Source organism: Phyllostomus discolor, chromosome 5 (assembly GCF_004126475.2).
Source record: "Phyllostomus discolor isolate MPI-MPIP mPhyDis1 chromosome 5, mPhyDis1.pri.v3, whole genome shotgun sequence".
NCBI classification, from domain to species: Eukaryota; Metazoa; Chordata; class Mammalia; order Chiroptera; family Phyllostomidae; genus Phyllostomus; species Phyllostomus discolor.
The window spans coordinates 3,088,108-3,113,172 of record NC_040907.2 but is presented as its reverse complement, the minus strand read 5'-3'; the positions used below and the strand labels follow the sequence as shown (position 1 = coordinate 3,113,172).

Below are 25,065 nucleotides of genomic sequence, written 5' to 3'. Positions count from 1 at the left end.
TCTCCGGTCCCAAGACAGACTCCCAGAAGGCAGGGACCAAGGTCGCAATGTTCATGGTCACGTTGGAACGGAGCAGAAACTACACATCAGAATCAGAAACCATCCCGCCTGCCCCACCTCTGGGCAGGGTCACCTTAAAACCGGATCTCCGGCGCTGGAGCTCCAGAGGAGGGGGTTCCGCAACTCCCGCCGACTGCCCGTCCCCGGGAGATTGCCCTGACCCCCCAGCTAGTGCTTTTGAACTTGGTTATCCGTCCACACGTGCAGAAAGTGGCCCCCAAGCCCATCGTCGCATGGTGGTCACTGAACGCCCTGATGCCGTCCCCTCTGGTATTTTTCTAAACGGTGTGAGTGCGTTCTTTACATCGGTGTCCTGCCCTACACGTGGCTTTCTGCCAGCTTTTTTCATTTAACTTTATTTTGTATCATTAAATATTTTTGAGAACGTGAACTGGTGTGATCTCATTACCTACGTAGGCCGCTGAGTTCCAGATCGTGTCAGCGCTCAGGAGAAACGGTGGCAGAAACCTAGGCCGGAGGGAGACACGGGAGGGGCCGGCCCCTGGGGGGAGGGGGGCGCTGCTCGGGGCGCCGGGACACCCCAGCAGATGTCCGAGCCACCTCCCACGCCAGCACCGGACGCAGTGGCCTTCCGGTTTTTCCGCTGGGGCCCACGAATGAGGGTTGAGAGAGGATGCCGTATCCCCTCCGGCCTACCTGAGAACGTATCGAAAGGAAAAACATTGCTCCCCAAAAATTTCAAATCAAGAAAGAAAAATTCAAAAACAAAGGGAGGGGGTTTCCCCCTGTAACTGCCTCTCGTGAGCTTAGCCCCGGTCCCCACTCCCAGAGTCAGGCCTGAACAGCGGCTAAAGTAAATATGGGGACCATCTGTGCCATGGGGGGGGGGAGCCACATGATTTGGGGGGCCCGTGTGTAAAGACTTTGCTAAGCTAAAGATTTCCGAGGTTTTGCCAGGAAAACAGCAGCGGGGCGGAGGGTGGGCTGGGGGGCACGGTCTGGGAGGAGCCGCCCCTGGAGGCCAGGGCAGCAGGTCCAATCTGGACGCGCTGGGAGCTGAGTAAGCAGACAGCCGGCGGCAGACAACGTGTTGGCCTGGGAAGCCCAGGGTTGCCGTGGCGACCGGCCCTGATGATGCTGGGTGGTGGTGCCCTGCTGCTCGCAGACTGTGGCTTGGGCTTTGCTGACGCTCTGGACCTGGCTCGCTGTCCGGGACGGGACCGTCTGCTGGGCAGGGAGGAGCCACCGAGCTTGCAGGCCTCCCTCCTCGCGAGGTGGCCGAGGGGCCGCTGCCGCTGGGACTGCGGAGACCGGGGTCTCCGTGGCGTCACTCTTCGGGGAAGGAAGGAAGGCCGAGGCCGGCGGCCGCGGGAGAACTGTGTTCCAGGGAGCGCGTGGGCACTTAGGAGTGGAAAATCCAAGGGGCGGGAACCAGCGGCAGGGAAGCGCGGTGCAAACCCTGGCCACGAAGCCCACACGTGGAAACCTACGGCGCCCAGGGGGCCTGTGGTGGCGGGAAGCCGACTGGCCCCGCTGAGAGCCCCGCGGTTTTCTGTGCAGGCGCATCCGGCTGGGGAAGCTGAGATCGGGGCTGAGTCGGGGAGGAGGCCTCCAGGGTTGGGGCTGCAGCTGGGCAGAGGGACGCAGGCCTGCGGGCCTGGCACGAGGCTCGGGCCAGGCGAGGTGACCCCGCCCCAGAGGTCAAGCGTGAGTTCAGCTCTGACAAAGTGCGGGCCCCCTCACAGGTGGCTGAGCCTTCACCCTGGAACCCGTGAGTACGTTTTCTTCCTCTTTTGTCCAGAAAGGAGGGTTGGCTGACGACAAGGAGTGGGGAGGGGAGACTGGGGGTCTGGGAGGGGCCCCGGAGAGCCCCTGCTTGCTGAGTCATCAGTTGAGACACTTTTAAGAACCCTCCTGCCCCCTGCGCCCGTTTCGTCCTCACGGATCTGTGGGTGCATGAAGGGCCAGGGCGTGGAAGTCCAGGGTCGCCCAGCCCCGCGAGGTTTGGTCCTCAGCCCGTGGGTGCAGACAGTTGTCCTGTCTCCTGGGCAGGCAGAGGAGGGAGGCTTTCCGTCTCAGCCATCCGCTCCACGAAGGAGGGAGAGCAAGAGCTGGGGGTTAAGAATTGACCGGCTGGCAGACCTCGCTGGTGTGGCTCAGTGGACTGAGTGCCGGCCTGTGAACGAAAGAACCGCCAGTTCAATTCCCAGTCGAGGCACAGGCCTGGGTTGCAGACCAGGTCCCCAGGAGGGCCTCGTGAGAGGCGAGCACACATTGATGTTTCTCTCCCTCTTTTTCTCCCTCCTTCCCCCCCTCTCTAAAATAAATAAAATCTTTTTTTAAAAAAACACCCCCTGGCTGGCGTAGCTCAGTGGATTGAGCACGGGCTGCAAACCAAAGTGTCGCAGGTTCAATTCCCAATCAGGGCACATGCCTGGGTTGCAGGCCACAGCCCCCAGCAACCGCACATTGATGTTTCTCTCTCTCTTTCTCCCTCCCTTCCCTATCTAAAAATAAATAAATAAAATCTTTTAAATAAATAAATAAATAAAAATCACTTAAAAATTTAAAATTCAGTATTCTATCAAAAAAAAAAAAACCCCCACTTCTCTTCCTTAAAAAAACACAAACATAAAAACAAAAAAAAATGCCCTGCCCTTCACACTGTCACGTTCTGTGCATTACGGTTGTGTTGCCATTGCTAGGGTGGTGTGGAACGGGTCCTCACCTTGTCCTTTGTAGCGACTTTAAAAAGGGGACACGACCCCTAGCCGGTGGGGCTCTGTTGCAGCGTTGTCCTGGATGCCAAAATGTCGCAGGTTTGATTCCCGGCCTGGGCACATACAAGAGGCACCTGATCCGTGATGTTTCTCTCACTCCCTTGCTTCCCTTCCCTCTAAACTCAAAAAGCATGTTCTCAGGTGAGGATAAAAGGGGGGGGGACATGAGGTTCCTCCTCAGACGTCAATATTTAAGTCCACCTGTCCACACGCCGGGACGCACTCTGGGGAGGTGGAGTCAGGAGGAGTGTGTGCCCCGGGATTGAGCCCCGCCTCAGAACCCCTCATCCCTGCCCGCAGAGCTGTGGCCCGGAGCACGTCGGCTCAAAGAAGCACCCCCATTCTCATCCTGGTCTGCACCCCACCCGAGGCTGGCCGGGGGCAGGTCTCTGAAGCAGGCAGGGGGTCACGGCTCCTCCCTCCGGTGCCCACACGGGCCCCTCACTGCAGGGCTGCCCCCTCCCAGGAAGGGGTCCCTGCGGCCCACTTCCTCCCTCTGGCTCGCCCACAAGCCAAGCCTGCCTGTCCCACCGGGCTCCCCGCCGGGCGTGGCCAGGCGACGGAGGGACCGGCGGTCCGCCCTTGCGGGGGTCTGTCACCATCATTCACCAGCCCCCGTGACTGACATCTGGCTAATTCAAGGCCCAGCACAGCTTGCTCACTGAGGGGGCTTGTCTCGGGGATGGGTGAAATGGGGGTTGCAGGCCTTTTGGGGTGCCCTCCAAATCACAGTTGCCACGTGGAGGGCAGAGAAGGGCCACCTGCTCTGCCTCAGCTGCATTGTGTCTTTATTTTTTTATTTTTTTTTTTAAAGATTTTATTTATTTTTAGAGAGGGAAGGGAGGGAGACAGAGAGAAAGAGAGAGAGAGAAACACCAATGTGCGGTTGCTGGGGACCGTGGCCTGCAACCCAGGCATATGCCCTGACTGGGAATCGAACCTGCGACACTTTGGTTCGCAGCCCGTGCTCCATCCGCTGAGCTATGCCAGCCAGGGCAGAAAACCCTTTTTGAGAGCAGTTTGGAACGTGCATCCGGGAAGTCTGAGGAGGAGGGTCTGACGAATGAAGCGCAGAAGGGTCAGGAGACTGTTGCAGTAATGTGGTAAAAGGTGGGTGCCGGAGCCCTTTGTTGGCATATAAACGAATAAATACACACCCATACACACACATGTGCACTCTTGGCTCTGCTTATACAAGTAATACGCTTTCCTTGTAAAATGGTCAAAGACCCCGACCGGGTAGCTCAGTGGGTTAGAGCACTGTCCCAATACGCCCGGGCTATGGGTTCGATCCCTGGTCAGGGCACACACGAGAGGCAGCCAATGGGTACATCGATAACTGGACACCAAATGGATGCTTCTCTCTCTCTCTTTCTCCCTCCCTTCCCCTCTGCCTAAAAATAAATAAATAAAATCTGGGTTTTTTTTAGAAAACGCCAATGCATGAAAGCCTCCCTCATTTCCAAAATGGCTTTCTGATCCGTGTGGCTGCATCTCACTTCTTACTCGGGCCCTGCCGGGGCAGACAGCGGGGGTTCCGGCCTTTCACTCGTGTGGACGGTGCAGTCGTGAACACTCTTCCGCCAAACCCCCTGTGCCCTGGTGAAAGAGACCAAGTTCCCCCACGGGGAGCTGCTGGGGGGAAGGCGTGAGCACCTGGCAGTTCCACAGCTACTTCCAGAAAGCCTCTCACTTTCCCACCAGCCCCGTAGGTTGGCCCCCCACGCGCTCTGCCTGCCTGGCCATCGTCTCCCATGAGCCCGTCCCTGACATACGAGGGGGGGATGGCTGGGCAGATGTCCCCTGACAGGGTCCCCAGGCATTTTTCTTCTCTGTCCACTCCCCTTCCTGAAATGCCGTGGCTCCTGGCTGAGGCGCAAGGCAGCTGCAGGCCCTGACGCCCCACCTCTGGGACTTCCGGGGGTGGAGGGCACCCAGTGCATGCCTGGCGTGGACCACAGAGGCCACTGGCCTGTGCTGCATCTCAGCTGTCCTGCCCGTTGGCCGTGGGACCTCAGGCAAAGCCCTGGCTTTCTTAGCTTCAATGTTCCATTGTCTTTAAAGTGGAAATGGTCGCAACACATGCCACTCAGTCAGGGCAGAGATCAGATGCATGGTGGTGTTCCCGCGGGTGAGCGGCCGCCCCAGGGTGTCCTCGTGCTGTGTGTGTGTGTGTGTGTGTGTGTGTTCCAGTCGGTTCTCAGTCATGGGGTCTTACTTACTTGTGCGCCTAGTTATTTTCGACTGTGTGTTGGACATTGTATTTTAAAAATTATTTGCAGGTTATTTGTAGCCCTGGCTGGCGTAGCTCAGTGGATTGAGCATGGGCTGCGAACCAAAGCATCGCAGGTTCAATTCCCAGTCAGGGCACATGACTTGGTTGTGGGCCACGTCCCCAGTAGGGGCCACATGAGAGGCAACCACACATGGATGTTTCTCTCTCTCTCTTTCTCCCTCCCTTCCCCTCTCTAAAAATAAATAAACAAAATCTTTTAAAAAATTATTTGCAAGACAAATCTGAGGCCTAGGACGATCGAGGGGCAGGCTGGGGAGGCCTCTCCCCAGACGCACGTCTGCGGTCCCTCAGACTTTCTGCCTGCCTCCCCGGGCCTGTGGGGCCGGGGGCGGGGGTGGGGGGCAGCCTCCCAGCTCTTCCTTCGGAACACACAAATGCCTTGAGGGAAAGACCATCTGCGCGTACCCCACAACACCCTCCTCTTCTGTATTTTGGCTGGTTTGAAGTTTTTAAGATGAAAAATAATTTTTTTATTCAGCTTGTTTTGGCTGTCCCAGGCGGGAAGCTGAGCCTCATCTCCTTGACCCACCCCTGTGGGGAGCAGAGTCCCACGGAAGGTTCCAGATGTTCGGAGGACTTAGCACATTGTCTGTCTGCAGCCCTGGCTGGTGTAGCTCAGTGGATTGAGCGTGGGCTGCAAACCAAAGCATCGCAGGTTCGATTCCCAGTCAGGGCACATGCCTGGGTTGCGGGCCACATCCCCAATAGAGGCCACGTGACAGGCAACCACACATGGATGTTTCTCTCTCTCTCTCTTTCTCCCTCCCTTCTGCTCTCTAAAAATAAATAAGCAAAATCTTTTAAAAAATTATTTGCAAGACAAATCTGAGGCCTAGGAAGATCGAGGGTCAGGCTGGGGACAGGGGGAATCAGTGTTGGGTCCAGAACTATTGTGTGTGTGTGTGTGTGTGCATGTGTGTTCAAAGATTTCATGTATTTATTTTTAGAGAGAAGAAGGGAGTAGAAAGGGAGAGAAACATCCATCAGTGGTCTCTGGTATGCATCCTAGTCTGGGACAGAACCTACAACCCAGACATGTGCTCTGACTGGGAATCGAACCTGCGACCTTTTGGTTTATGGGATGATGCTCGAACCAACTGAGCCACACTGGCCAGGGCCCATCCTGCCTTGGAAACAGAAAGCCCAGGGTCCTGGGACCCCTCTCAGCCTGGGGCAGACCGGACCAGGTGGTCAGTGCCGCTCCAACACGGGCTAGGCTTCGGGGCCTTTGCACTGGCCACCCTCCCAGCCCGAGATGCCGTCGTCTTTCCCCGGACGCCTGCACCTCACCTCAGTCCCGTCCCCATTCCAGTCACCTTCCTCAGAGGGGCAGCGCCCAGAATCTTGTGCGCATGCACACGCAGACACTCGCAGCCAGCCCCTCTGTCCTTGCCGGCTTTGTTTCCCTTGAGATACAAATGAACAGGACGCGGTCAGTCCCTTGCCAGGACCTGGAGGGCCAGCGTTCGCTGCGATGCCGAGAGAGGCTGAGAGCCAGCAGCTGCCCCGCCCTAGGCTGGGCCTGCATCCTGGGCCTGGGGGAGGGGGTGCCAGTCCTCTGTGGGCCGACACCCCACAAGGCCTGTCCCAAGCCGCCTGCGTCTCTGCTGGGGACTTCCAAGGGGGCCGCAACGATCCTTTCCAAACCTCAGGGCCAGAGTTCCAACAATGAGCAAGATGCTTTGAAATCCCAGCTGTCCTGGAAGTCTCGCCTGCCTTTTCTGTGGTCAGGAGCCTGGCCCAGAAGCCTTTGTCCCTTGGACAGACTTGGCCCTCAAGAAGGCCCGGCCTCTCAGGCTGTCTGGCCAGGTTTAAAAGTCTGTGGTGGCCAGCGGCCGGCACGGAGCCTGGAACGTGGCCACGGAGCCTCGGCCGCAGACGACACTGGGAAACCGGGCCTTCCTTTCCTCCCCTCCCCCCACCCCGGCTGGAAGACCCTGGCAGCCAGGGAACAGGGCCCCTGGGTCTGACGGGGGCCTCGGCTCCTCCCAGGGTCTGGCCAGATCTGACCCCAAGTCAAGCATCCAGGCCTGCGGGCTGCCCTCCGAGCGGGTCCTTCCTGGCATCCCCCTACACCTTTGAGGGGGAGGTGGGCCCAGCTGGAGCAAGCCTCGCGGTATTTGGAAGTCAGCCCTGGCGAGAAACGGTTATCGAGGATTGATCCAAGTTCAAGTCCACAAGCGTTCCTCTGGCACCTGCTCTGGGCGGCTGGGCATGGGCCGTCCCCCGGGGGAGAATGAAGCCAGTAGCTGCCCTCAAGGGGCTCCCAGTCTAGACGGAGACCAGACTCCCTTGTCCCTGTGTGTCACCTGCAACGGAGCGAGGTCCCAAGGGTGGGGCCCTGGGGCTGGGGCTGGGGCTGAGGCCGTGTCCCAAAGGATCTGAGCGGCCAGGCCAGAGAGTGGGGCAGGGGCTCGGTCAGAGCGTCCTGCTCTGGGCCATCCCCCCGACCCCCACCCAGCAGCCGACCCTGCGACCCTGTGTGTGAGGCCACTCTTCCGATCCAACTCCTTTGACCCCGCAGCGACCCTGGGAGGTGGCCGTTGCACTGGTGAGGGGACTGAGGCCCGGAGAGCCTCGGCAGCATGGTGAAGGTGACACGGCAGGCAGGAGCTCTAGCGGGGGTCCGCCCCCAGGTGCCAGGCTGCACTCGGGAGGCTGACCTGGCAGGGACAAGAGTGAGGCGAGGCAGGGGCCCCAACAGGATGGGGGTGGCCTGAGCTGGGGCCGGGCCACTCTCGACACAGAGCTCAGAATGGCGTGGGCAGCTGCTCTGTGGCCAGCCCAGCCCAAGCTGCACTTGTGCCCAGGCTGCGGTGGGCAGATGGGTGGGTGCCAATGGTCGGCCCGATGCCGGACGGTGACTGGGCCTCCCACCCCCTCACCTCTGTGGGGGGCCGCTTGGGTCTGAGGGGCCTGTTGTCTGGCTGTCCCCCACACTCAGAGAAGCCCAGGGAGGGACCCTCTTTCCTGAGACCTGTGGCCCGTGGGCTGAAAGGTCAGGGAGGCGTGTCCAAGGCCGATGGGCCCCCAGAGTCCCCAGTAGGAGGGCATCTCGGGGAGGGAGGAGCTCGGGACTCAGGTGGCCTGGGATGGGCCGCCAGGGCCCCGGGCGTGGCCCAGGGTGCCGGGCAGCTGTGCAGGAAGGGCTGCAGGCTGCACCCTGGTGCGCGTGTAACCCACGTGTAAGCTAGACATGTTGGCCGGGGCGGGGGCAGCGGGGGCCACGGAGGGGGGTGCGCACACTCTGGCGCAGCCCCCGCCCACCGCCGGCTGACCCGGCAGGTCTCCCGCAGCTCCCCACCCCGTGCAATGGGGGCGGCTGGAGCACAGCGACGGGACCGTTGGGCTCTGGGTCCAGGGCCTGGCCCGTGTCTGCGCCCCAACCCGGCGCCCGCCAGGAGCTGGAGGAAGAGCCCCAAGTCAGGGTCCCTGGCTGGGCAGGAGCCTCTGCTTCTGAGGGGGCGAGAGCAGACAGGCTCGCCCGGGGCCTGGCCGCAGGGGCCCGGCCCCTCTGTGCCCGGGGCTGTCTCCACACTCGGCCACCTGCTGGGTCACGCTCGTGCACACCCTCCAGGGCTGGGGCGGCCCGGCTGAGTGCGGGGGTGGGGATGCCTCAGTCCAGAAGCCAGAGCGCCTACTCTGGGGACAGAGCAGAAACCCCTGTCCTGGGCCCTGTTGCACCTGGACAGCTATGGGGCCCCCAAGATGAATAAAAAAGCGCCGTGAGGGCAGCACAGCCACATGGGGGTCCCCTTCAGGCCCTCCTGGCATGGCGCGCACAGCCTGCCCTGCCGGGGCTGTGAGGACGTGCTCAGGGAGCCGGACCCGGGCTGGCCTCGGGCCAGGTGGCTGCGGCCCAGACTTCCACCATGACCTTCCACAGTGCGGGGCCCCGAGGTGGCTGAGGCTCCAGGCCCCTCCGTGTTTCCAATCTTCGGAGTGGCCACTCCACAGGGGAGGGCCTGGGCCGCCCGTGCCGGCCCCACTGTCCACCCTTCCCACAGGGGCCAGTCTGGGGTGCGCCCACCACTTGCTGACCTCCACCCCACCCTGGGCCCCCACCAGAGGCCACCACCACGCTGTGGTCCTGGAGGGTCCTCCGCCGGCCCCCCTGGCAGGTGGCGGCAGATTGTTCTCCTGACCGGGAGCTGGAGGTGGGGTGGGTGGGGGTGGTCGGCGGGGCACCCGTCCTCTCAGCTTGGCTGCCCAGCGGGTTCGGGAGAGCTGGAGGGCCGGGTTACGTAACGGGCCTCTGGCTGCTGGCTCTGCGCTCTGCAGTCTGACCTGGGAATGCTCAGCTCGGCGGGACCGTGAGGCGGCCTCTCATGCAAGCCGAGCGCTGGCTCGGGCGCCGCCTGTCAGCACCGGCTCTGCCCCAGCCGATGCTGCTGGCTGCCCCGGGGGTCCAGACGGGCCTTTCAAAGCGCCAAAAGGAGGAAAGGATGTGGTCGCCAGCTCCTGGGGGGCTCAGGGACCGCAGAGGCTCATGGTGGACCTTGCCTGGGGGAGGGGGGAGGAGGGGCCAGGCTGCAAAGACACCCCCCCCCCAAGTCTTTGTCCCCGGGGGGCAAACACCTGCTCTTCACCAGGCGCCCAGCTGAGCCCCCTGTGGACAGGAGGGAGGGGCTGTCCCCTTAATGATCTCACGGACGTGGGATGGGATGGGAGTCTTCAAGAAGAGCAGTGCCCAAGCCTGGCCAGCGAGTGAGGCGAGGGCGGACCCTAGACGGGCCCTACTCCTTCTGGAGCAGCCCTGAGGAACGGGGCCGGCCGGGCTGTGGGAGGGGAGGGGGTCTGGGGGCTCAGCCCAGGTCTCTGATGGCCGTGGCTTGCTGGGGCAGCAGGCCTGGGGTTGGAGGCGGATCAGGCCTCCTGCTCCGGTCCCCCCTCCAGCCCCTCCCTCAGCAGCCTCTGGGGGCCGCTTCCTCAGCCCTCCCCGGGACAAAGACTGCCCTCAGGGACCTAGCTGAGGTTCCCCCAGGCTCGGCCTGCCCCTCGCCCAAGGCCCTTGGCCAGCCCTGGACAGAGCAGCCCCCTGCTCTTCAGCTCCACGCCCCTCTGTCCTGGGCCCAGCCCCACGGGGCCGTCCAGAGGGGGCGCAGCCACCGGCCTCCTCGCTCTCCTGAGGCTGTCCCACCAAGAAGCTCGGGGACTCTGGAGGATGGGGCGGGAGAGGGGGCCCGGGGCTGCGGGAGGGTGGGCTTCCAGTGTGGACTGCCCCACCTCCGGCTGCTCCTCCGTCCCCTGCAGCAACTGTGTCATTGAGGCCAGGTGGCCCCCCAGCCGGTCCCCCTGTTCTGTCTGTATGGCCCTGGGCAGGTTGCCCCGGTCCCGCCTCAGCCTCCTCGCCCCTGTGTGGGGAGGACAGCGCCTGCCCCCCGGGGTGGGCCTGAGGACCGAAGGGGACAAGGTAGCAATGGCACTCGGGGGGGCCTCTGGCCTGGGGGAGGTGCAGCCATGGTCGGTCACACTGCCAGCCTGGAGCTGGGGACACAACAGTGAGCAAGATAGTCCCCACCCCCTCAAGGGACACTGCCACCTCAGAGGGGCCGTGAAGACCCCCACAGCCGTGGGCCTCCTCACCAGCCATCTAGGTCCTTTCTTTTCTTTTCTTTTTCTTTTTCTTTCTTCTCTTTCTTTCTTTTCTTTTTTTTTTTTTGCCTACTGTCTGGTTTCCTGGCATCCCCCAGACCGTTGAAAGGCCAGGGGTGTCCCCCAGCCTTTGTCATCGGTCCCTCGTGGCTCTAGGGCTGGTGTGGCACCCTGTAGTACGGTGGGCCCTGTTGCCCGCCTGGTGGGCCCGCCCTGACCGCCCTGCTCGCCGGCCTGCCCTTGTGTGTAGGGAAGGAGGCACGGCGGGGGCTGGGGGACCTCCGGCCCAGACAGAAGACGTGTGGGTGACTCTCTGTGGGAGCCAGAGGACGTCCTGGCAGACGGGCTGGCAGCAGCCGAGGCAGGGAGGTGGGAAGCAGGAGGCCTGGCTGGGGACAGAGAGAACCTGGGGATGAGGCGCATGCGCCCCGGAGAGCGGGGGAGGGAGGGGTGCAGCTGGGCCTCTGCAGGTGGGTGCTCGCAGGGGGGCAGAAGCTCCTTGTGTTCCTACCCCCGCCCCCTGCCCTGGAAGCAGAGGGTGGGCAGAAATCTTCGCCCCTCCCCCTCCCCCACCACAAGGCTGCTCTGGGGCTGGCTGCTCTGCAACTGTCACCCAGAGTGGGCCCGCCAGGTCCTGCACAGAGGGACTGTTGGGGACCACCCCCACCCAGCGGCCCCAGCCTACGATGGGTGGACCCTGAGACCGGCCATGGCGGCCAGGGACAGATTGTCTCACTCCCCAAGCTCGGCTTGACACCCCCACACTGGCCACCTGCCCGCGAACACGAGCCGGGCACCCCAACCTCCTGTGGGCGCAGACGCAGGCCCAGGCCACGCGGGTGCCAGGGACCCAGGGCCGAGGGGGCCTGCGTCCGTCCATCCCGGGCCCTGAGCCCAAGGAGGAGGGCAGGCAGGCAGATGGTTTGAATTACTGCGCCGCCTTTTGGCATCTCAGCCCTCCGCTAGGCGTGTTCGGGCTGCCTGGACAGCCACCCTCCCCCCTGCAACAGCCCTGGGGTGCACCCACCCCCGGAAAGCAGAGCCCTCTGCTGCCAGCTTTCCTGCCCAGGCCTCGTGCCTCTCTGGGGCCAGGCATCTGGGATGCTCGCCTCTGCCCCGGCTCTTCTCCCGACCTGGCTGCGGCGGGCCAGCTCCTCGGCGGCCCTGGAAGGCTGGGGCTGCAGGAGGGTCAGGCAGAGGCGGCACCGCAGCACGGCACTGCTGGGTCCCCACGAGGCTGACGACCCACTGCCCCCCGACCGCGGGCCCTGTGCCCTAGGCGGCTGCCCAGGCCCTCAGGTGGCCTTGAAGCCAGACACTCCTGGGTCCAGCTCTAAATCCTGCTGCGTGTGAGCTGAGCCTGGGCCCTCAGCCGCGCCAGAGGGCGACCCCCCTCCACGGGGGGACCCAGGTTCGTCTGCCACGGGGGGAACTCGGACAGGAGGGCAGGCCCAGCTGTCCAGACTGCCGGGCAGCTGCGGGTTTTCGTTTTCATTTCCTAAAAAGATAAAAAGATGCCATTTTTTATAAGGCTTGGCAATAAATTGACTGGTAACTTTCACTTTCTGTGTAGCTGTTGGCTGTTTTTAACTCTTCTCATGGTTCTTTTCGTGAGTGGCTCGCACCCCCCATGCTCCTCTACCCGCCAGCCCTTCCCTGCCCCCACCCACCCCTGGGTCCCCACCCTCGTGCCCACGGTGCCGGGGGCACAGAAGCTCCGTGTGGACATGCCAGAGGCTCTTTGCACGCCTTCGGCCTGCCAGGGCCCCACGCACGGCGCTGCCTGTGGTGCCGCTGGCACAGTCCGAGGGTGGGGGTGGGGGCGGCCTGGTGCAGCCTGGCCAGTCCAGGGAGGGGCCGGGCCCTCCGTGAGAGCTCAGAGGGCAGATTCCGGGCCTCACTGGCCGCCTGCGGGTAGGGCCTGGCCGGCAGCTCCTGCCCTCTGACCCCTGGAGCCTCCCGCAAGGCCTTGGCTCAGCGCAGTTGGGAGATGGGTCCTGAGCTTCCTGGGGAGGGTGCCGAGTCAGGCGGCTGAAAACCGCTCCGGAGGCTGCTCCACGGCACCCGCACGGGCGCTTCCACTCCTCATTGAGAAATCCTGCAGGCCCAGTTAGGGCTGGGGCTGGGGTCGGAGGTTGGGCGCGGGGGGGGGGGGGGGGGGGGGGGGGGGGGGGGGGTGGATGTGGCGCTGGGATCGCTCCCGGGGCAGCACATTTTTCTCCTCTGGAAACTTATCTTAGCCGAGAGACCACGGAACAATTGCACTCTTTTCCGGGCCTCCGCTGCCCCCAGACGGCCAGCCTAGCCCAGCCCCACCGCGGGGACTCCGAGGGGGCCGGGAAGTCGAAATTTGTAAAATGTCTGTAGGAGGGGAAGAAAGGCGCTTTGTGTGGGGCCGGGGCCCTGGCCATTGGTCAGCTCCAGGGCCCCCGGCCGCTCCCAGAATGCTCCCCGTCCCTGGGGAGGGCCGAGCCTGCCGGCCCAAGGCCAGCCCCGGGGTCCCCACAGCCCCTCTGCAGCAGCCCCTGTGCCCACTGAGTCCGGGCCTCGGGGACCCGGGTCCCCGAGGCCACCCAGCCTCTGAGGGCGCGGGCCCGGTGGGGAGGCCTCCCCGGGCCTCAGCATGTTTCTCTACTGGAGGAAGCGGGGCGCCTATGAGCTGGAGGCCCTGCCCAGCGCCCTGGCCGGGCTGGAGCTGGGGGCCGGGGAGCGCTTCTCCTGGAGCTCCACCCTGGACATCATCGAGGACCTTGGGGGTAGGTGTGGTCCCCCTTCCGGGAGGACTGTCAGGACTGTCAGACCTGGTCTGCCCCTTGGCCAGAGCCTGCGCCCGGTCAGCACGTACCAGCCACTGCCAGCTCCTCGCTCAGCAGTGGTGTGGGGGCCAGAGTCCCTCCTGAGGCCCCCCCCTGGTGGGGGACAGGGGCCCAATCACAAGGAAGGACCCCAGGGTCTCAGAGGCAGTGAGGTGGGCTTGCTGGGCTGGGCAGTGGGGGCCCCGACAGCTGGGCCTGGAGCAGGGCAGCCAGGGCACTGGGCTTCAGGCCTTGGCCCCGCCTCTGCCCTCCACCCCACTATCGGGAGCAAGTGATGGGATGAGTCTGGAACCTTCATGTCCAAGGCCCCGGACACGTGTCATTTCTCCCGTTACCCCCCCTTGCAGGCAAGGAAGCGAGGCCCTCGAAGGGCAGGACAGGTGGTGGGTCTGGTGTGCGGAGCCCCGCAGCCTGTGTCTGTGTGCCGACCGGCCTTTCCCCAGGCGTGGGATGCTGGGAAGGCCATGTGAATGGGCATCGTGGGGTGGCTGAGAGGACCCCCGAGGATGGCACAGAACGGGGGCACCGTCTGGGCGTGACATCATTGCGGCTCACCCCATCTCGGGCCCCAGGCCAGGGGAGCGGGAGCCTCTCCTGGCGCAGCGTCCCCACCCTGCGTGAGCCTCCCCGACCTTCCGGTGGCCAGAGGGGACCAGAAGTGTGACAGATAGGCCTGGGGTTTGCCATGGAAGGGAGCCACCTGGGGTGTGAGTTCCACAAAGCTGCTCCCAGAGAGGAGAGTGACAGGGGTCCCTCGTGTGGCAACGCCCCTCCTGCTTCCAGTCTTGCTGGCCGCAGTGGACAGGGGAATGTGGCTGCTTGGCGGTGGGAGGGTGGGCACAGGGCCCCGGACACCTTCAGAGTGTGTGCAGCAGGCAGGCAGGGCGGACGTGAGAGGAGGAGCCGGATGCTGGGCAGGGGGCGGAGGAGGGCCAGGCGGGGCTGCTGGGCGGGCAGCCAGGCTGGGGGGAGGGCCGTCCTGGAGGCGGAGGGTGGGCTGGGGACAGGGTGCCTGAGGGGCAGGCTGGGGGCGTCCTGACCACGTGTGCTGCTCCGCCCGGCAGGGTCCTGTCTCCCCGAGGCAGGCGAGGTGGCTGAGGTCCTCAGCCGTGGTGTGGAGACCAGAGGTTTGCCTGAGGTCACTTGGCCAGGCCCAGCCACAAGCCCAGGAGGCAGCAGGGTCTCCATTCCCCCGCAGACAGGCAGTGCACCCTGGTCTCCCAGGGCTCTCCCCCTTCCCCTCTGTCTTAGAGGGGGGCCCACGCTCACTGCTGCTGGGTCCTCTGCGGGGTGCCCCGGCCACTCCGCATGGCTCCGGAGCAGCTTCTGTGAAGCCCACCTGACCCCCACAAATCCCCAGGCCAGGCAGCCCCCATTAAGGGGAATTGTCCGGTGCCAGGACTTTCGAAAGCCCCGGCTCCTGGCTTCTCCACGTCCACCCTTTGAGGCAGGGACGATTCGTAGCATCCCCTTCTGGAAGGGGAGGCTCAGCGAGGTCTGGAGTGGCTGCACCCAGACACGCAACTGCGGCCCTCAGTGTCAGAGCCCAGGACAGGGCGCCGCTGACCCCCGTGTCCCCATGCCCGCTGTGCCCCGGCTGGGAGAGAGGCCCCAGCACACGGTGGGGGTGGGGGCACGGCACCCGAGCGGACCCTGGGGGTGAGCCGCCGAGGCAGGCCGGGGCGGCGGGCCAGGCACACAGCGGCCTGTGTGAGCTCTGTCTGCTGCAGCTGGCCGGGCCCTGGCCGGGCCCCACAGAGGGTGGGTGGTGGCCAGCCCAGTGCCAGCCCAGCCCCGTGACGGGGGCGGGGCTCGTGCCCAGAGGGTGACTGTCCTGACTCGGAATCTCCAGCCCGTTTCCGCAGCCCTGCGCCTGTTCCCCTCTTGGCCACTCTCGGTTCCCCCGAGGAGCCCGAAGAGGAAGCCCGTGGTGGACGGATGGGCAGGTGCCCACAGCAGCCTCAGCCAGAGGAAGTGGCCGGCCGGCACCGGGCCGGGGGGGTGGGAGCTGTGCGGACAGTTTCTCCAGCCCCAGGAAGGAGCTCTGAGTGCGTCCTCCCCGCTCCTCTCACCGAGCCGGGGGGCTGTGGGTGGGCTGGGCCGTAGCGGGGGCCTCCGGGCCTCAGGGGAAGATGCCAGAGGTGTTCTGGTCCAGGGGTGGGGCTGTGGCCCACACTCCTTTCTCCCCAGGGGACGGTCCTCCCCAGGATACCCTGTGGGGCCTTGGGCCGCGTTTCTTGGCCAGGCCACCTGGGATTCTCCGATGGGTGTCGGGGCAGGGGTAGCGGAAGGTCCCTGGGGCCGCTGGCATTTGCCCAGAACATGCTCTTCTGGCCATTGGCCAGGGGTGGGCAAATCTTGCCCTTCCGCCGGCTGCCCTGGTGAGAGGTCCGGCCCGGCCCGGCCTGCCGCAGCTGCCCAAGCACGCAGAGGCTGCAGTGAAGGCTGGGCTCCAGTGGGCGGGGCGTTCAAGGCCACACTGCTTGCTGGGAGCGGCCAGACCTGGGGTTGGGGGATGGTGGGCAGGGAGGCTCTGCCTTCTCGGGTCTAACGGGTTCATTGGAGGGGGCTCACAGGTGAGGGGGGCACCCGAGGAAGGCCAACAAGGCCGGTTTCCTGCACACTTGTGTCAGCCTGGGGCCAGCTGGGAAAGGGGGCACTGAAGTGACAACGGAGAGATCCACTCATGGGTGCCAAGCACCGAACTGTGCCAGGCACCATGGGGGCACCATGGGGCGGTGTGGCCCAATGGTTGGGAGCACAGACCGGGAGTCTCATGGACCCGGGTTTGGGTCCTGCCTCATCCCCCAGGAGCCAGCTGGCCTGCCCTCTGAGACTCGGTGGCCCCACCCTCTGAGACTCGGTGGCCCCGCCTGTGACGTGGCTCAGCCAGCACACCTCCGCCTCAGTGTCACATGGAACGGCACCGCCGGATAGGTAGACTTGCCCATTCGCCAACTCGGATTGCGCCATTTAAGACTTTTCTAGTAGCCACATCCCCAAAGCACTAAATCTGAACAAGCAGGGAAAACTCATTTTAATGATCTCCTTGGCTTCACGCAGCACGTCCCAAACGTGACCATCGCTGTAACATGCCATCGGTGTAACCAGTCACCGGCGAGACCTTACCTCCTTCCCTTCCCCCCCGTCTGCCCTTGGTGATGAAAACCCAGGGTGGATGCCACACCCTCGGGGCGGACTAGCCTCGCGGCCCGTGCTCAGTGGCTGCCGTGGCCAGTGCCGGCCACCTGGGGTCGGGCGACGCTGCAGGGGTCGGATGGTGAGACGGGACTGGGTGTGGAAGCGGAGGGCCCAGCAGGCGAGAGTGGAGGCAGAGCTACGGGGTCGATGGGTCGGTGGCGGTGTTCCCTGGGTGACCTGCGGGGGAAGACAGGTCAAAAAGAGCAGGTCAGTTCGAAGGTCCTTTCCGGGACAGTGGGGTCAAGGAGGGAGAGATTCATCTGGCATCTGGATACGATGAGACGGACAGGCCTTCCTGAAGTTCTCTGGGATTAACTTAGGTCCCTGAGAGTGGGCAGGCCGTCAGTAGCCCGTGGAGTGGAGGATGAGGCAGGGGCAGAGCCGGGGAGGGCTGGGCCAACGTCAGACGCTCAGCTCCATCTGCGGAGGGGCAGGAGGGAGGCGATAGGGAGTGGTGGGGAGTGCGGAGGGTGGGAGGGTGCGTGCCAGTCCAAAGCAGACACGGCTCGGAGACTGGAGCCATCGCGAATATGGGCTCGCAGCTGCCAGGCTCCTCTGGTTTGCGCAGAGAAGCCAGAAATCTGGATTTTTATGTGAAATCTGACTTTTCAGAGTTGGCAACCGATTCAAATTCTTTTGAAGCACGGTGCTCAGCCAAAGAAAACGTGTTTGCAGGCCGGCTTCTGCCCAGACGCCCTGTTGGCCCGTGGTGGGAGAGATCTCGTCACAGGAGAGGCAAAGCGACACCCTGGGACTGAGATAGAGGTGGGGGCAGGGCTGGTGGGGGGGCTCGTCTGCCTGGCTGGGGGGCCTGGCCCTCCCCGGGTCGGGTCGGTGGAGGCTGGAGGAGCTGGGAGGGCAGCTGGGCCGTTTTAGACCCAGACAGGCGGCCTCCAGCATGCTGGGGGTAGAGCAAGTTCAGGGTTGCAGGTCTGCCTGGGGTCTGGCCAGGGACGAGCGGCCAGACACCTGTGCAGGCTGACTCAGGTCAGAGGGGCGTGACAGGAGGTGGGAGCTGGCCGGCGGGAGGGACCAAGGGCAGGCACAGAGCCGCTGCCCCTCCCTCGTTGCTCTAGAGGGCCCTCTCCATGGACCCTCTGCCTCTGTGGGTCCCCTCATTTCTGCTCCCCGACGATTGCGGGGCTCTGTGTCCACTCAGGCGGGCCTTCCCTGATCATCTCAGGGCTCTAAGGGCCCAGGAGGGGTTGCCTGTCTCAATTCAGGTTCTCAAGAGAGTGAATCTAATTGGCTGCGCTGGGTCAGGTGGCCACCTCGGACCCAATCGATCTGCGCAGGGTAGGCCATCGCCTGGTCCACCCGTCCCCTAGCCAGCCCCCCCGCCCCCTGCCTGCAGGGCTGCTCATGGGCAGCCTGCCTAGAGGGGAGCTCGTGGCAGGCCTGTGGTGGGGGAGACTTGTCCCAGTTCCCCAGACCCGCCACCCCCCAGTCCCCAGAGACCCCAGACCCGCCAGGGCCCTTCCCCATTTCCCTGTGTTTGGGGGCTGCAGGAAGTTTACCTGCTGGATGCAGGAGGTGGACCCTGCAGCTCAGCACACACAGGGCACTAGGGCCCAGGGGAGCTGGGACCCAGCAGCAGTCTGGAGTCGGGGGGGGGGGGGGGGGGGCTCTCAAAGCCAGGCTGAGCACCCTGAGGGGGCTGGAGCCCAGGACTGGAGCCCAGAGAGGCCAGCTGGGCAGAACCCCGGTGCCTGGAAGAACTTTGGAACCCACACATTTGGTACCCTGGGATGGCTGCGGTGGCCCTGTAGCAGCTGTGACCTGAACCAGTCACGCCAGCAGGGCCTACAGGGCTGGGGAGGTGGCTCCCCGGAACCCTGGGCTGGAGGGCACGGGATTTAGAGCCAGAACCCAGAAGTCTTGGGGCATAGGGTGCAAGAACTTGACCCCGGGCCCCGAGCTGTGAGAACCCAGGGACCTGGGGTCAACAGCACCGGACCTTGTCTGGAGGAGTTTGAGAAGCCCCCCGCAGGGTGCACGGGGAACACCCCCGAAGCTGACAGAGGGCCCAGGTCCCTGTGGAGACCCCGATGGCGGGGAGGGTTGCTGCGGCTGTGGTGAGGGACCCTGCCTCCCCCGCCCCCGGTCACCTGGCGGGCAGGGCTGGGGCACAGCCCGCAGACCACTGGCCCAGGGCCCTTCGGGGTCCTCGCCGGGCCTCCTCCGCCTACTAATGCATTCATTGGTTGCTTCTTGTATGAGCCGGGGCTCCACCCGCAGACCAGCCAATCCGGGAGGGACGATGCTCTAACCCAGGGGTCCCCCCCACCCCAGGCTTTGGACCCTGTCGGTCCCTGGCTGGCACCTTAGGAACCAGGACGCACACCCGCAGGTGAGCGGTGGGCGTGCCTGTCTCCCCTGACTCCCGTCCGTGGACCACCCCCACCCCAGTCTGTGGAAACACTTCCTTCCACGAAACCGGTCCCTGGTGCCAAAAAGGTTGGGGACTGCCACTCTAACCCGCTGAGCCAGCTGGCCAGCGCTGGGAAGCAGAGACCCCGAAGGGAAAGCTGAACTGGGATTCCGTGAGTTGAGTGCAGCCGGTCAGGCCTGATGGCCTCAGGGTGGCCTCAGGGTGGCCTCAGGGTGACCTCGCACCGCTCAGGTCGCCCGAGGGACACTGTGCCCTGGCTCCCGCCCAGCCTCGAAGCCTCAAGCCGCTTGGAGCCCTCTGTGCAGATGCTCCCTGAGTCAGCTTTGTCCCCGAGTCCCCTCCCTAAGGGTCCCCCGGCCTGCCAGGCCCCGCAGTGAGCTCCCCAAGGCTTGTCAGGGTCGCAGCTGCCAGTGGGTCCCCAGTGCCCGGCTCTGGGCTCCACACATGGTATAGGCCCTCCGGGGACCTGGGGTGTTTGCTGGTTGACTCCAGAAGGCACGGGGCCCACACGCTTCCCTCTGCCACAAGCCCTGGAGGGCAGAGGCTGGGCTCTGGTCGCCTCGGAGTCCCCGGCCAACGCATGTAAGGGATGCATGCAGGAGGGCAGGCCCCCTCCTCTGGCTGAGAGGCCCACGGGGAAGGGGCCACAGGAGAGGGGCCCAGGTGCCACTGGGAACTGGATCTCCCCGGCCTGGGTCTCATCCCCCCAGAGCTCTGGCAGCCGTGGGGGCGTGGAACGGGGTCTCCCAGCCTCTGTCCCTCTGGGGGGTGGGGCCTGGGCCTTCTCGTCTCCCGGAGGCTCTGTTTCTGCAGCGCAAGTGTTTTGTAACCATTAAAATGCTGACAAGTATCTCGTGATGCCATTTACATAAAGTACAAGACCAGGCAAAACGCACCCCGTGCAGTCAGACGTCTGGACAGCAGCTCCCTCGCAGGGAGCCGGGCAGCCCCCCGCAGGGGGCTTCTGCAGGAGGGCCGGCGATGCCCCTCTGCTCGACCGGGGCACTGCCTGGGTGGCGGCGAAACACGATTCCGAGCTGTGTCCTCCTGACCGCTGCACCTCTCTGTATGTGCTTGCATTTCCTGGCATTTTGTAAATGTCAGGGAAGCAACAGTAGCCACCAAGCCCACTCCCATTTGTGGAGCCTTGACCCCATCCCTGACGGCACTGCTGAAGTGGGGGGGGGGGGGAGGGGCTCGCCCTGGCCGGGTAGCTCAGTTGGTTAGAGCGGTGTCCCCATACGCCAAGGCTGCAGGTTCGATTCTCAGTCAGGGCACTTACAGGAACCAACCAATGAATGCATCAATAAGTAGGACAACAAATCGATGTCTCTCTCAGATCAATCAATAGTGCTTGCTGGCAGGGCTCAGTGAACTGAGCGCTGGCCTGCAGACTGAAAGGCCTCGGGTTCGATTCCCAGTCAGGGCACGTGCCTGGGTTGCAGGCCAGGTCCCCAATTGGGGGCGCGAGAGAGGAAATCACACACTGATGTTTCTCTCCCTCTCTTTCCCCCTCCTTTCCTCCCTAAATAAATAAATAAATGATCAATAATAACATTATTTAAAAATGAATGGGCGGGGGCGCTTTCCCGGGGGCAGGGGGGAGGTGAGGGCGCGGGGAGGTGTCCTGACCTGCGTTCCCACTTCGGTGGCCCCGTTTGGACCAGGAGACGCGGCCAAGTCCTCTGACACGCCTGTGTTCCCCCTTCCCCGGAGATGGAGAAAATGTCTCCTACCCGCCAAAGCAGAGGTGTCGGTCTCCATTTGTGGTGGCTGGGGGGCTATGGGGGTCGGAGGACGGAGGGACCCCGGCCTTTGGTCACACCTGCGACATTCCAGAGGGGGGTTGGGGTGGCGAGCGCCGGGCGCCCCTAGCAGACACCCCACCACGGTGAGGGCGGGGCTGGCAGGGCGGGGCGCGGGCCTCCGAGGCCGGCCCCCCCGCAGGCGGGGCCACGGCGCGGGCTCCGCCCGCCGCCCACCTGCCCCGCCCCGCCTCCCGCCGCTGAGGGTCCCGCGGCCGCGGTGCTCTGGCCTCTCTGCGCGCCCCCGCCTGTCCCCGCCGCCGTCGCGCTCCCCCAGGACGGCCCGCGGCGTCCGCCACCCTGCCCGCGTCCCCGGCCGCCCGGCGCCTCCTCCATGGGTGAGTGCGGGGCCCCTGGCCATTCCCTGCCGTGCAGGCCCACCAGCCCCGCCGCCTCCGCGCCAGCTCGGGGAAGGGGCGGGAGGGGAGGGGGCGCCGCGGTGGGGCGCTCGGTCCCCCCCTCCTCCGGGGAAGGCGTGCCCGAGGTGGTAGGTGGACTCCGGTCTCGGCCTCGGAACCAGGGGACCCAAACTCTGCCCCCATGTTGGGGCCCGCGTCAGCAGCACCCCCTCCCCCTGGCCCTGCAAGCCTGCCAGGGCGCGCAGCCTCTCTGTCCCCTGGCAGCCCCCTCCGCCGCTGCACCCCAGCCCCTCGGAAGAGAGGCGGCTTGGGGGGGGGCCGGATTCTGGGTCAGAGGTGGACAGCGGGTCCGGGGGGCACCTGGGCCTCTGAAGGGCGTCTGGACAGACGCTGTGGAGGGCAGGGGCAGGAAGGGATCCTGGCCCCTGAGGGCCCCCTGCCCCCCAACAGCCCTGCAGGGATCCCCCTGGAAGTCAGGGGCCCCACGAGGTCCCTGAGCCACCCCCGCATACTTGTGGGACAGAGGAGGGAGCGCATTTCCAAAGCCACTTCTCCCCGTGGAATCTGGACAGCTTCCCTGGGGAGCAGCAACCAGAACACAGAGATCCCCGAGCAGATAAGTTGCCATTTAAAAGAGAAAGGGACACTGACCTCCTTTGAAGGGAGGTTTGAGGAGGCAGCCCCACCCATCCTCTGGTGGGGAGGCTACCGGGGCCCTGGGGGGGGGCCTGGGTGCCCCTGTCTGGGGCGCACCCTTCCCTGGGCCCCACCCGCCTGATAACCTTCTGCTGTCTCCCCCGCAGACGCCAGGAGCCTGGCGGCGGAGGAGAGGGGCCTGCGCTGTCAGAACCCCGGCTGCATGGACAAGGGGCGAGCGGCCAAGGTAGGGAGCCGGGGGGGCCCGGGGGCTGCTGGGAGGGGAGGGGACAGGGCTCTAATCGTCCTTTCTGCCCGGGCACGGACATCCACGGGACCTGGGCGAGGGTGCAGCTGGCTCAGCCACGGTGCCGTCTGGGGTCACGGGCGGCTGGGGACACTGGGCGGCTGGCTCCGGAGCAGCAGAGTGGGAGGGCTACCACAGCAGGGGCAGCAGCGACAGGGGTGCCCCAAAGCCCTTTCCTGCACTGCAGCCTCCCAGGTGTCGGGAGCTGTGGCCCCACATCACGGACGAGGCCGCTGAGGCTCCTCCGCAGGGGGAAGGGCCTCCCCCTTCCAGCCCAGCTGGCCCGCTCTCTCCCTGTGCCGCCAGGCCACTCTCCTGGCCTGGGAATGGGTCAGGGGCACTGTGGGACTTCGGGACAGTGGCTGTGGCCCTGGGGCTGACTGACTGGCCCCAGAGGGCCAGGGCCCGGAAGCTGGGAGGAGGCAGACCCGAGGGATGATGGGCCGTAGGACGCAGCACTGCTGCTCGTGACGCGCTGGGCATCGTGCCACAGGCTTTCTGTGCCTGGTGCGCCGCTTGTGGGAGCGCCGCTGGGAAGACGTCACGGCCTCGTTTTCCTGGTGGAGACGCCGAGCTTGCGGGAGGCCCTGGGACGCGGCTGAGACCCTGCAGCCCCAGAGAGGCCCAGCCAGCGGTCGGACCCCTCCCGGCCCCCATTCGAGAGACCGTAGTCGTGACAGCCACAGGCCACTGAGTCTCAGGCTCTGAGGACTCCGTGTCACTTCCTGCAGTCCTTCCGAGCTCTGTCCTGTCATTATTCCCTTTTACAGAGGGGGAAACTGAGGCTCGGAGTGGTAGTGGCTCCCCCAGGGGACACACTGCTAGGATGCGGTAGAGCTGAGATTTGAACCCAGAGCCCAGACCTGGGTGGTGCCAGAGCCCGTGTCCCTAGCCCCTGTGTAGCTCGGCTCTGCTCTGCCAGCTGCAGGAGGCTAGAAGTGCCACCCCCTCCCCCCGGGCCCCCCCACCACCCAGACACACAAGCGTGCGTTCTGCACAGGAAGACCATGTTTAGCAGGAACAGTCAGAGGGAACAGTCAGAAGGAACGTGGAGGGCTGTTCTGGGGGCGGGGAGAGGAGGGGGAGGCTTCCAGTTGCTGTGGCCACCAGGCAAGGGGGCGGCGTCTGTGATTCAGACACAATCTGCTGGCACGGCTGGTGCCTGGCAATGGGGCTTTGGTGTTGGCTGGTTGCCTCCCCCCCCAGATGGGGGCTCCTGGCAGCAAGTTGGCCCCATCACCCGCACCATACAGCCCGCCACGGGCCTGCACAGCCTTGTGGGCCGCTGCTTCCGGGGGGCAGGTCCTCAGGCTGCCGGGGCTGGGGCCGGGCTGTGCGGAGTGAGGCCTGTGGACGAGAGCTGGTTTCCGAGCAAGCGTGCATCCTCTGCAGTCTGCGGGTCCTCACCGCAGCTCAGCCCTGGCCTGCCTGGAACCCAGCAGTGCCGGCGGCAGCGTCGGCAGCTCGGGGGTTGCCGGGCCTCCAGGGGGAGAGACCAAGCCCCGTCACCGGTGGGACCCACTTTGGGACAAATGGAACAGACTCACATCAGGGACCTGAGTGATCAGAGGGCCGAGCGCTCGTCAGGGAGGACAGCTGGAGGTGGCGGCCTCTCGTGGAAGTAAACCCACCACTAGGGGAGCGGGAAGGGGCATCGCCACAGGCGGGAGTGCAGAGGCGGCTGGAGGAGAGGGCGAGAGCGGGCGAGGGGACGCCCAGCTCGGTGGTGATAATGAGCACCGCTGGCCGAGCACGTTTGCGTGCCTGCCGGGGTGTTAGGCCCTCGCTGAACCCTGGTGAGACCCTCGGGAAGAGCCCCGCTGTGGTTCCCACGTGACGTGGGAGGAGCCGAGGCTCACGGGGGTGAAAGGACTCGCCCGCACCGCACCGTGCAGCCGGACCGGCAGAGCTCGGCCTGGAGTGAGGGCCGGAGCCTGGCGTTGCGTCTCCTCTCCGGCTGCTCTAGGGGCGGCTAGCGGGACGCGGGAGCTTTCGGAAGGGGATGACATCACCCAGGCGCCGAATCAGCTTCGAGCATCTGCCGGGGCAGGCCCAGTCCTGACCCTGGAGGTGTCCAGGAAACACAGTTCCCGCCTCCAGGAGCTGCCATCCTCGTCCCGTTCCGTTGGGAGGAGGAGGAGGGATGGGACGTGAGGACAGGGCTGTGCCGTACCGGCCCCCCGCCCCCCGGGCGGCCCTGGAGGCATCAGGGCTGTCTGTCCACAGGGCTGGACCCTTCTGCTTCTGGGCCCACCCTGGGGCCCAGGGGTGTTTGAACCACTCCTGGGGTGCTGAGGCTTCTGGGATGAATCAGCTGCCCCACCCCTACTTCCTTCCCCTGGAGTTCAGTCTGGGGGCAGGGAGTAACCAGGATGAGCTTCCTGGAGGAGGCTGCTGGCATCCTGAGGCATGAGGAGGTGCTGAGACGGAGGAGCGCCGAGTGAGCAGGGAGCGACACGGGCTGTAAGGGTTGAGCACGGCCTGGGGGTGGGGAGAGGGAGGCAGAGCTGGGTGCAGAGCACCCTGATGCCAGCCGAGGAGTCTGACCCATCTGCCTAGGATAGCGGTCCCCAACGTTTTTGGCACCAGGGGTCAGTGTCCTGGAAGACAATTTTTCCACCCAGGGGACGGTGGCGGGGGCAGACGGGAGGCAGGGCTCAGGCGGTAATGCCAATGAAGCTTTGCTCGCTCAGCCTCCTGCTGTGCGGCCTGGTCCTAACAGGCTGTGGGCCTGTATGGGTCCATGCTGGGGACCGCTGGCCTAGGAGACCCCAGGATGAAGGTGTGTGGAGTAGCCCCCACCTGTGAGCTCCAGGGTCAAAGCCCACCCATTTCCAGCTGCGTGACGCCGGGCAGG

General features: G+C 64.8%; 1 protein-coding gene across 3 annotated transcripts in view; it reads left to right on the top strand.

Annotated features, from left to right (window-relative positions):
• The first annotated feature begins 13,429 nt into the window (after positions 1–13,429).
• The window catches only part of PLEKHG5 (pleckstrin homology and RhoGEF domain containing G5), a 35,985-nt gene continuing 24,349 nt past the window's right edge, over positions 13,430–25,065 (top strand). For 2 of the 3 annotated variants that reach the window (XM_036025235.1, XM_036025236.1), the window contains exons 1-2: positions 13,430–13,448; positions 22,069–22,148. In XM_036025235.1, coding sequence (XP_035881128.1) covers positions 22,125–22,148 — 24 coding nt within the window. In that variant the 5' untranslated portion in view covers positions 13,430–13,448; positions 22,069–22,124. Of the gene's footprint in view, positions 13,449–21,099; positions 21,245–22,068; positions 22,149–25,065 lie in introns of those variants that run through there. The other variant, XM_036025239.1, reaches the window with a different exon arrangement.